The 12,687-nt window shown below is 36.8% G+C and overlaps 1 protein-coding gene across 1 annotated transcript; it reads left to right on the forward strand.

Annotated features, from left to right (window-relative positions):
• The first annotated feature begins 940 nt into the window (after positions 1-940).
• Positions 941-9,963, forward strand: LOC146472285 (uncharacterized). Its single transcript, XM_085119520.1, has 2 exons — positions 941-1,003; positions 8,663-9,963. The coding sequence occupies exons 1-2, from the start codon at positions 941-943 to the stop codon at positions 9,665-9,667; spliced, it is 1,068 nt and encodes a 355-aa protein (XP_084975646.1). The 3' UTR covers positions 9,668-9,963.
• Positions 9,964-12,687: the final 2,724 nt, after the last annotated feature.

Here is a 12,687-nt window from a genome sequence, read left to right on the forward strand (position 1 = left end):
CGACTACCGTTACCGGGGTCACTTTAACAAAACTGCCCAATCAGATTGCAGGACATGAACAATGAATTTGAACCAAAGCCGATTGAACCAATCACAAGTACGCTGAAAACAACAGTTAAAACCCAAAGGTTTGGAATTATTCACTGTTCCCCAGTGCTAGGTGCCCCGGTAATAGTAGTCGCTCTGTAATTAAAATGAATTACAAAATCAGTTGAAAAGTATTTTAATTTTAACTCAAAGTTAAAATCGTTACTTTAGTTGTCAGTATTTTCTTCCTTAGCTGTGGTTGCAGAAAAGTTTCTTTAACAGTTTTTTCACTCCGACACGAATGGTGTTTATTCTCCGATAATAAATAACAGGATTCACCGACGAAGACAAAAACAAAAGGGAAAGCGAAATTTGGAATGCCAGGTCGGCTAACTCGCAAGATGTACATGTAATTGAAAGTCCAATAAAGGCGAGAAATGGTAAAAAAACTGAGATAAAATACCCCTAGAACATACAGGATAGAGAATACAGATTTCGTGAACTTTGCTAGATTAAACGTCGAGCTACCAAAGCTAAGCTGTGATCCGCTGGCTTGAATTTGTTTTTTGTGTCGATTGATGATTTGGAAGACCTTGAAATAAGCAATCGACGTAGTGAGAAGACAAGACAGCAACAGGATGAAAATAGTTATGTTCGCGGCAATTCCATGAATTCTCTTTGAAATGACCAGGAAGCGAAATACTGCAGCTGGGAACAGAAGTAGTGTTCCTATCGCCATGATGAAACAACTGCGGCGCACAGTCATGCACGAGCCACGAGCCATGTGCAGCCATCTTTCAATAGACAAAAGTAGACACCTGAACTTTTCGCCAAGGGGTCTTGAATGAAGCAAGAACGATTGCTGTGTTTTATCGCCCCGGACTTCGTTAAAACAAATTACTCGGATTGCAACATGAGCAGGTTGAGTAATGAGTCCAGTGCAAAAGTCAATGAAAGCCAAACAACTCAGAAGAAGGTATGATGGGGTTCGGAGAGACGCGTCCCTCCAAATTGCTGCCATTACAAGAAAATTTCCCGCCACTGCAACCGGCCACAAAATGGATGTGATGACTATGGATGAAAGAGTAACCACGTTGTAGGCAGAGCTTCGATTCCTTAAAGCACCGTCAAAGGAACAAAGGCTCAACGAATTTGTTGGTGCAGAATGAGTCAGGTTATTAAACATGGCTGTCTTACCCCTTTGCGGCGATTATGTTGCTTTAACTGTCAAACGTCTTTAAAACGTCTCCAAAAGTAAAGCGCTAAAAGCCATATAATAGAGGTCATCCACGGTAACGTTGTAGCCCAAGTTATTTTGATTTTTCTGGTGCCAAGTTGGCGTTCGGTATTACTAGCAGTGTCATAGCGAGAAGAGGTTTCACTTTGATGGACTTTACTTGTGTATTGTAGATAGAGTAAGAATTACGAACAGCTGTTGCAATTTCGTGGACAATAACTGCTTCGGTAGTTTCAGATAAATGAAGACCGTTGCACCTGTTTATGCACCATATATTGGACATTTTTAATTGTTTTCTAGAAACAAAGACAAAGTACAAAGAATTTTTTCATTAAAGTTATTAACTCCTTGAAAGAAAGTAAACTTAATCAAGGTTTGGGAGACTGTAGGTTTATTTAATAAATAATTTAGAAAAATTTTCGTGAAAGGATCGTTTAAAAACAATTATTGCTGCTGCTGTGTTCAGTACAGTGTTTCCGTCAATCTCCCTAGTAGTTCCTCTATCTATTCCCTTGTTACACTTCCGCCTCGTTAAAACGACGTATCAAGAAATGGTCCATTGTAGTGAGTCAAGTTCGTCTTCACAAGTCCAAACAAAAGCCTTTTGTTGTTTATTACGCTTAGGAAATTGTTCCGAGACTCGGAAGAAAATGAAGATAGCAGTAACCTAATGCTGCAAGAGGCTACAACTGAATCACTCTTTTTATTGACGGAGGAAGTCGATTGAAAACATGAATTAATGTGATTACGTTGAGGTGATGATTGTTTATTCTCAAACTCGTTCATAATTTCTTATAAGAAAAAAAAGAGTATCGCCTCTGCGTGAAGGAGGTTTGGAAATCTGATCTCATTTATCATAAAATTTGGTGAACGTTGTTTTTTTTAATTTCAATTTTTTTTATTCGATTTCCAAAAACCTCAAAGTTGGTAAAATCGGATGAAACACTCTTTCCATTGCTTGATTATTACTTGCCATGGAAGAGAAAGGGTTTTGGAGGGACATGTCTGCCTACCGAATTTAAACCTTAAATTCCTTGTTTAAAATATTAAGATCAATGTTATCAACTAACAAGAATGTTCAAGAAAAATACTTAAACTGCACTTGCTGTGTTCCCAGATAGTTTTCTGCCCTTTTAAATACTTCTTTTTTCTAGCTAGTACAGATTGATCTGCTTTGATGCTTTAGCGGAAAATTTCACTAAAAAAAATTTTAGCCTACCTGTTGTGGGTTTACGAAAATGCTAGCTCACTTTTTTCGTATTTTTTAACGACATTCAATTTTATAATCTAGAGGTTTCCTATGAAGATCTGTCTATTATCAGTTTCGATCGAATTTCAGCTCAAAACAAACTCTTACTTTACACTGTGGTAATACGTTTCCCATAAGAGCTGACTGACAACAAGAATAGAGATTCGATTATTGTCTGTAATATGTAATGTATTCGACGCAACGGGAAATAAAACGTCACGTTTGCGTGAGGTGAATTTATTGTTTATCCTTATATGGTATTTCGCATGCCATAAACACTCTCCTCGTACAGCTCAATTCACTATTATCTAATATCGCAATCGGACCAGTTTCTAAAGACAATTTGTGTCATTTTAGCTCAAATGATTTTAAACTTAGTTTATTCGTTTTCCGCCATCTTGAAAATAAATAAATCTTACTTATTTCCGTCTTGAAATAGGAGGTTATTTAAAGATTAATCTACAGGATTCCAAGCCTCGTTGAAAGAAGTGACCTGACGGCAAAACAACAGGGAAGAGAAAAACAATCAAATCTAAGTTTCTTAGGCATGTCATTTTTGTTTTCCTTTTCCTGTCAGAATTAATTCCATTTAATTATTAATAGATTACAGAGGAGCTAACATAATAAATACAGAACGTAATTAAAAAGTGACAAAAAGCGTAGCAGCCTTTAATAATCGATTTACGAAGAAGAGAACAGCTTTTTAAATGGTTGTTGACAACGAAGAATATAATTTCTTAGATCGAATTTATTCTCCTGAAACGAGGAAATATCAAAATATAAGACAGGTCAAAAAATATCCGTCATGTGTAACAAGACAGCCTGTTTTCCTTCAAACATAACCTTCAGCCATTGTTCACTCGACGGGATTGAAACAAATCGAAGTTCTACTTTTCAAGCGGTTGCTCTCTCAACTTCTGTTATCATCGCCATATTGCTGCCCATTGCAGTGGCAGGAAATGGCCTGATCTTGGCAGCAATATGGAAGAACCCGTCTCTCAGAACACCGTCTTATATAATTCTCGCTGGGTTGGCTTTTACTGATCTTTGCACTGGGCTTGTCACCCAACCGTTTTACATCGCACTACAAATTACTTGTTGGCAGGATGCGAGGGGAAGCAAACACTTATGGATGCTGTTTGCAACATCTGTCTGTGGCACTTACTTTACTTACTTAACTTTGGTGCTGATCTTACTTATGTCTATTGAACGATGGCTACACATGAATCGTCGATTGTTGCTTACTGGGCGCCGTACATGTTTCATCGTGGCAGTTGTTTCACTGCTTCTGATACCACTTGCAGCAACTCGCTCTAACAGGAGATACGAATTTGCCTCAGGAATTATTTCATTTATCGTTTTCTTTTCTTCCGTTCTCGTTACATCAGTTGCCTATTTCAAAGTTTTCCGTATTATTCGTCACCATCAAGAGCAAGTTCACTCAAACGAATCTTCGCAGAACTTTGGTCAGCCAGCAATAGACCTGGCGAAATACAAGAAATCGGTGTTTTCTATCTTGTATATTTTAGGCGTTTTCTACATTTGTTACCTTCCTTTCTTGGTTGTATTTGCTGGAATGATGTTTGAGATCAACATGAGTATGCTAGAGGTAGCATTTACGATATCTACGCTATTCCTTTTTCTGGCTTCTTCAATCAATCCTGTGATTTACATTTGGAGGATGAATCCTATTCGAACTGGAGTGAAACTTTTTCTACGAAAAATTATTTGCATATAGTCAAACTATAGCTAAGGCAGGCTCATGGCCAAGATGAATGTTGACGCTGATTTCAGGGTAAATAATATGATTGGTTCAAAAACCTTGGAAGTGCATAACGCAGTAGGGTCGTTAGACTATCTTGTGTGTAAGTTAAGGTGTATTATTGCAATTTATTCAAAATGATCCAATATACTTAAACCAACTTACGTAATTCGGCTGAGAATGGGACAGAGTCATGACGGAACTTTCAAGGACAAAAAATAATGTAAACATGACAAATGAACACTGCGACAGAAGTTCGATTTTAAACTGAAGCTGCCATTCCTCCCAATGTCACGGTTTTCTAAAGAGCAATAAAGGATCCGAAATGGGGTGATGAAGAATGGCAAGAAAAATCGTTCTGCACAGGGCTCCTTGTATTTAAAGATTCCAAGAAAATGCGAGAGTATTTATAAAGTTAATAATTCTAGTTTGGGAAAATAATAACTCTATCACTTGCTTCCTACTATTTAATGTTCTGTAAATAACAATCATTTTTTTTTTTCGATACGCTGTAGAAATGTTGGTTAGACATGTTGGTCAGACTTATTTTACTAATCATTTTTTAGTATTTTTATGAAAATTATGGGTGTAGAAATTACATATTTCTTTTCTCAGATTGATTGATTTAAGTGTCAAGAAAATTAATTTCTCCCAGTCAGACCTTGATAAGATCTCGAACCTTTCGAACTGTATTCCCCGTATTTGATTTTGTTTTTCAAAACGGTATGACAAAAGCCTGCTGTATACTTAACAAAAACTTGACCCAATTTGTAGTTTTTAAGGTTCCTCTGGTTCTGAAACACACTTTAGCGGCATTCGCTTGTTTGTTTACAAGAAAAAATTCGCAATTGTTTTGTGATCTGGCCCACTTTGATTCTGAGCCCGTGAAATGTTCATTTACGATTGCAAGCCTGGTTCAGAGGAGTGTCTTAAGGGCAAAACAACAGAAATTTAATAAAGCTTGTGTTAGCACATGATTTTTCAATTATTTTAGTTGTGCATTTCCTGTGAGACTTCATTTTCTGTGCTTAATTAAGACATCAATAAATTACATAAGAGCTAAAATAATTAGTACAGAACGTAATTAAAAAGTGACAAAGAGCACAGGATCCCTTTCAAGTCAATTCAAACTGAAGAGAACGGCTTGTTGAAGGGTTATTGACAACTATTAAAGAATGTATATTTAACTTTCGATCAAATTTATTCATATTAAACGAGCAAATATCCACACAACGACAGACCAACAACTATCTACTATGTGTAACAACGGAACTTGCTCTCCTTCAGAAATAACCTTCAGCCCTTGTTCACTCAACGGGATTGAAACAAATCAAAGTTACACTTTTCAAGCGGTTGTTCTCTCAACTTCTGTTATCATCATCATATTTCTGCCCATTGCAGTAGCTGGAAATGGCCTGGTTTTGGCGGTAATATGGAAGGACCAGTCTCTCAGAACACCGTCTTACATAATTCTCGCTGGGTTGGCTTTAACTGATCTTTGCACCGGGCTCATCAATAAGCCGTTTTACATCGCATTACATTTTACTTGTTTGCAGAATGCGAGGGGAAGCAACAAGTCACGGATGCTGTATTTTGGAACAACAATCTGTGGCACTTTCTTTACTTACCTAACTTTGGTGCTCATATTACTTATGTCTATTGAGCGATGGCTGCACATGAATCGTCGATTGTTGCTTACTGGGCGCCGTACTTGTTTCATCGTGGCAGTTGTTTCACTGCTTCTGATACCAGTTGCAGCGATTCGCTCTGACACGACTATGCCTCTATAATTATTTTCTTTGTCGTTTTCTTTTCTTGCGTTGTTGTTACGTCATTTGCCTATTTTAAAGTTTTCCGTATTATTCGTCACCATCAACAGCAAGTTCACTCAAATGAATCTTCGCAGAACTTTGGTCAACCAGCAATAGACCTGGCAAAATACAAGAAATCCGTATTTCCTATCTTGTATGTTTTAGGCGTTTTCTACGTTTTTACCTGCCTATTTTATTTGTAGTCCTAGGACTGATTCTCAAGATCAATATGAGGGTGGCAGGCGTACCATTTAACATAAGTATACTATTTGTGTTTCTGGCTTCTTCAATCAATCCCATGATTTACATTTGGAGAATGAATCCTATTCGAACTGGAGTAAAATCTTTTGTGCAAAAATTCTTTGCATGGAGTTAAACTAAGGACGGTTCCTGGCTAAGTTGGATGTCCACACTGATTACCAAGAAACTTGGAAATGCATAGTGACTAGATGCCTTTCACCTGGATGAACTGCTTTACTTGAACGAACAAAAACTGTAAAGTAAGACACGGAATTCTTCGTTTCTGTTGAAATTTCAAATGAAGATTTTGTAAGAGCGAATGTTAGAATGTTAGAACAGTTACTTACTTATCTACAATTAAATTGAACTCTCCCCTTCCCCCCCCCCCCCCCCCCCCGCTCCCCACCTCTCCTCCATCATGGAAACTTCCAACACTATATGAATGAAATACTGTGAACTTACGCTCGATATTTCTTTTTGTTTGCTGGGACATTAACTCTGTTTCTCAAGAATTAGACTCTTTATAAAATGAAATTCTTAGTGATAAAACTAAGGTATAAATGTAAACATAACTTTAGACGCCAGTTTAGGCCTCCAGTTATTGTCGGAAAGAAATAATTATCCTTGATCATGTATTTGTAATGCGAAAGCGAAAATGTTAAAACCTAATTTAAAACTGTCATCAGTAAAGAGCATTTTAATTTCATTAAACATGGTGTATTCTACAATCCTAAAAGTAAGATGTTATTAACAATCTCTCTCTTGTTTGTTATATTGATGGAATGAGCGAAATGAGATGAAACTTTTACTAAAAAACACATTATTTGTATGCAACAAAACATAAACAACATTAAAATGCTTGAAAACCCTGCATAAAATACGTTTAGCTTATTTCTGTTTTCATATCTTACAAACGCTTTCCAGAAAGAACTTACAACCTTTTTATAATTGCTGGGTTATAGAAGAACACAATACCGACTTTGGTGTCGTTATTTCCTTCGTTTTGTTCAGACTTGTTCATTATTCGCTCTCCTTTTCTGCTTTTTTTTTATTGTAATTTGACTGAATCGGTCACTGACAACCTCTTCTTTATTCTTATTCCCTTCAATGAATATAAATTCATCAGTTTTTACCTTTAAATATGTCTCAAAACTATAGAGACAAAATTGAATCAAAGTGGGGGAAAGGGGCAATTTGATCAAAAAGGCGGGAATTATTGTTAATGCCGGACTTCGGTGACAGGATGCGGAGAACGTAAAGTCATGAAGGACATGTAAACATTATACACTGCGACGGAAGATTTATTCTAAACTAAAGTTTGCTTTCCTCGCAATGTTTTCTAAAGAACAATCAAGGGCCCAAACAGGGGTGTTCTGGAGGAGCAAGAGCAATCTTTGTACTCAGCGCTGTTTGTATTTAAAGAAAGCGAAGATTTTAACAAAAAGCGAAGTATGCAAAAGGGTAATAGTTTTATATTAGGAGAATAATAAATCTGTCACTCATCTTCTACGATTTAATCTTCTCTAAATAACAATCATTTCTCTTTTTCTGTACACTGTAGAAATGTTTGTTTTTCTGCATGTTGGCTTGTACTTATTTTACTTCCTTTTTTACTAATGATTTGTAAATGATGGATGAAGAAATTATAAATTTCCTTTATCCGTTTGATTAATTTCAATTTTAATTTATTACTCCCAGTCAGACCTTGATTAGATCTCGAAGAATGTTTCCGGTTTTTTTGTTTTTCAGAGCGGTATGATAAAAGAGTGTTGTATACTTCGAAAAACACTTGCCCCAATTTGGGGTTCTGTCCATTTTTTTTAACCATCAATATAATATTTTTACAAAACCTTTAAACATATAACAGTATACTTAATTACAAACTTGTATAGAAATGAAGCCTACTGAAACACCAAGCATTAGTCATTTGCATACACCAATCTGGAATATTGTATTTTGGAGCAAAACAACATTAATTCTCAGTTATTATTGGTAGTTTTAATCCGAAATGTTTAAAACAGGTGGTAGCTCAAACCTTGGAAAACTGATTGTTCTTTTTAATGAAAAGCTTAGCAAAAGCTGAATATATCGTGTTTTTTTTTTAAGGCAAAAAAATAATTAACTTCCCTTTTAATCAACCTATTTGTTCTGTAGAGAGAGTAGACAATATCAATCTTTTTTTTACTCAATAAATAAATAAGCAACTCAAAAGAAAAAATAATAAATAGAGCGAGTTGGTCAGATGGACGTCCAGACAATAAAGCGAAATTAAATTTAGATTAAATCAGTTCTGCTTGTAAAACACAGATGGCCTATATACATAATTTAACTGTGAGACTTATCCAAGGCGGCCAAACATCACTTTGTTCAACAACACAACTCTTTCTACTCCTCGAAGTAATTGCAAATTTTCTGACTGTGGCAACGAAACGGGAAGCTTTGCCACATTCAGTGTCGTACGTTACTCATCTGCAATTTTCATCGCTATTTTGTCGCCAGTGGCAGTGGTCGGGAATACCCTGATTTTGGCGGCAATCTGGAGGAACCCATCTCTTAGAACACCTTCCTATATTCTGCTCGCTGGACTGGCTTTTACCGATTTTGCCACTGGACTCCTCACCCAACCTGCTTTTGTTGCAAACGAACTCATCCCCTCTGTATATTCAAACTGTATATATCCAACTGTTCAAAAACATTTCACGGTTGTGGGAATCAGCTTCTCGATATTTTTTTCCTCTTGTACAATGCTTCTCGTTACACTTATGTCCATCGAGCGATGGCTGCATATGTCTCGCCGATCGTGGATTACTGTGCGTCGAACCTACATCAGCACTGCAGTGCTTACAGTGGTTCCACTCCCATTAACGGTGTTTTACGCCATTGAAATTACACGTCGAAATCGCCCTGGACCTGAAATAAATACTGCTTTTCTTATATTAGCATTGCTTTGCCTTACAGTCACCACACTGGCCTACTTCAAACTTTTCCGAACAATTCCACGTCACCAGCAGCAAATTCATGCAAACGAGTTGTTCCACAACTTTGGGCAGCCATCAATCGACTTTATCAAGTACAAGAAATCTGTATTCTCCATCCTTTACATACTAATAGTATTTTATGTTGGTTACTTACCAATGTCCATCAGTTTGGTGCTGATACTTTTTCTAAGCGATAGAGAATTAATTATGTATTTTTTTAACGTCTCGATGGTTCTTTTATTTTTGTCCTCCTCTCTCAATCCTCTCCTTTACTTCTGGAGAATGAAAGATATTCGGAATGAAGTTAAACATTTGGTCAAACGAATAATGTGCAAAATCACGACAAATGAAAACAGTTCTTGATCAGGCAAGACTTAAACTCTGTTTATCTACGGCGACACGGAGTTTCTTTTCAAAAAACTGAACTTCTAGAATTGAAAAGGGCACCGGGATATTTATTAAAAATGTAATTATGAAAGGCTTGTTAATTCAATTATAGCTTTAAAAAGATGGCAGATGATTAGAATCTGTAAAGCTAACCACCAGAAAATGTAGGCTTCTTACTTTCCTAAAGTTGTTCCATTGTAGATTGTCTATTGCCATCAGTAATAGTACTGAAAAAAAAAACAGTTAATTAAAAGCCACCTTTTTGCCGAGAGTGAAGAGAATAAATGCCTTAGTGACGAAGCACCCTCTCAATGATCACAAATTAAAGTTCATGCAAGATAATGAAAGAAACGGAATGTGACACTTTTGGCGTGTAAGGCCATTTTCAAATTTTAATGGACTTAGCTCCCACGAGTCTCCTGTAGCTTAGTGGTTGAGCATCCGAACTAGAGACCGGAAGGTCTTAGGTTCGACTTCTGATAGGAGCACTCATATTTCCATTTTTCCGAGTATGCCTGTGTCACTGACTGAATAATACATCGTTATAATTTTCAGAATATTTCCCCTTTTGTGGTATTGAATAACAACAAAATCTTTAACCTTTGAACGCTTTTCAGTGATAAAATAGTAGAGGCCCACAAATATATCAGTTGTTATAGTCTAGTTCCAAGGAAAAACACATTAAAGTAACTACGTTTACACAACAACTAAGACGCTATTATTCTTTTCTACATTTATTCTTTTAAAGAGCAAACGAGTTTGCTAAGACTTTTTTTACATCAAATGGGCAGTAAATTGACATGCTAGAATTGTTGTACTTTAAAATTCACCTTCTTTCTACGAAAAATGTTAAGTGTTTAATATCAACTTTCCTTGAATAGCATTTAAAGAATGCCTGGCGTGTTATGGCAAGATGTAGGAGGATATTTGATTACAGGTTTAGCCTCAATATATTAGCATAAACAACAAAACAAGATACAAATAAATGTTCTCCATAAATTGACACTGAGAGCTCTGTACTTGTTAAAAATTTAAGGATGATATGCTAAACTGATAGTTTCGAGAAAGTGAACTTTAAAAGTATCAAGATGTTACAAAGCATATACGTCTTCTATGTAAATTTCGCAGATTTTCAGGGCTTATTTCTCCGAGAGTTTTCAACATATCACCCTGATTACCAAGTGGATATGCCCTTCCAGTCGACAAAAATTCTCCCATAATAGGCCCTTTGCAGGTAATGGCCACATGGTCCAGAATCCGCCATGCTAGAGAACAAGTAGCGAAATAGGACATCCAAAACAAAGGGAGTTCATCCAGTTAAACTTGGATTTTCTTTGTTTTTTTTATAACCCAGTGGGAAGCTTGCTCTGCAGAACGGTGAATTTTGTACCATGTGACCGTTAGCTGCAAAGGGCCCATTCAGACGGCCAAGCTTCAGGCACAAAAGGTAACGGCGCTCGGATAAGGCCTGTAAGTACCTTGTCTGTATACTTTTACCTACAAAACTATAATTGAAGCTTTCGTTGTGCTACTACACGCAAAAAAGCTTCTTCAGTAAATATTTTACTCCAATTCGAATGTCATTCATTCTCCAAATATAAATAGCAGGATTCAGAGAGGAAGACAGACACAGAAACAACATGGATATCATTTTCTCGGCCTATGTTGCCCTGTTTGCACTTCTAAAAATATAAATTCCTGCGATTATGAGAAAATTGCGAGTAACTGACATAGAAAACACCTAAAATATGAAGAATGGTGAACACCGATTTCTTGTACTTCAACACGTCCATTGCCGATTGACTGAAAATGGTTTTGAGAAGATTGGTTAGCTTCAACTTGTTGTTGATCAAAAAAACTTTAAAATAAGCTGTTAATGTGGCAAGAGTATAAAACATTAACGTGATCAAAAATATAACAGTATAAAGTAGGGGAGGCCTTGCTATCTTAACAAGCGTAACTGGTATCAGAAGGTGTCTTCCTACTGCCGTGATAAGCCACGTACGGCGTACCGTCAGCAACGAACGACGAGCCATGTACAGCCATCTTTCCACAGACATAAACGTCACGAGTAAACGCCACAGTAAGCGCCACAAAATGACATGACAAAAGTGAAATTCGTGGAAAACCATGGTCGATTTTCGGTGCCGTTCTCTAAACACATAATCTTTACCGTCACATATAGAGGTTGAATTACGAGTCCTGTTAAAAGATCCTTAAAAGCCAATCCACATAGGATGACGTACGAAGGTGATCTGAAAGATGCGTTCTTTCAAACTACCGCTAAAACGAGACTTTATTGTCTACCACAGCAACCAGGGACGAAAGAGCAACGACAACTGAAGTTGTGAGACCTATCGCCTGATACGAAGTACTTTGAATTCTTGGAATGCCATCCAAGAAGCAAAAGTTGAACCGGGTGTGATCTGGAGGGGCAACAGTTGAGTTCTCAATCATGGCTCGGCTCCACCAGTTTGATGGAATCGGAATTGAAAGTAAATCTTGCTTTTAGTGGAACAAATGTGATCCAAAAAGACCACTGAGAGCATTTTTCCTATTTAGAACATTCAAGTGTTGACCTCTCTCGTAGACACTATACCGCTTTGAGAGATTTTATAAAATCACCCTCCATTTTTATGTTCTCCATAAATATTTCATCATGCGGGTGTATTAAAATAAGCAAATCATTACAAGACGGAGCTATCGAGACTGTTTAATTTTTTTATTTTACAACAAACGTTTTGCTAGAATTTGGAACTCCTAGTGCCATTTTTGATAATCAACCTTGAAATTTCAAGTGATGAACTATAAATGGATCTAGCGTAAGACCGACAACGGTCAATTTTAAATCTCTCTAGTGACACTTATGACATTGTTTCCCTTCTGTGAAACTATTGCCCGAAACTCCTTCTGGAGCAAAGGCCACCTTGAGGTAATTATTTTAATTTATTTTTCCACGACCCCAAATATTTCCTCTTTTCGTTTGTCCGCCTGAT

The sequence above is a fragment of the Pavona decussata genome, unplaced genomic scaffold (genome assembly GCF_977016875.1).
Source record: "Pavona decussata unplaced genomic scaffold, jaPavDecu1.1 SCAFFOLD_100, whole genome shotgun sequence".
NCBI lineage: Eukaryota > Metazoa > Cnidaria > Anthozoa > Scleractinia > Agariciidae > Pavona > Pavona decussata.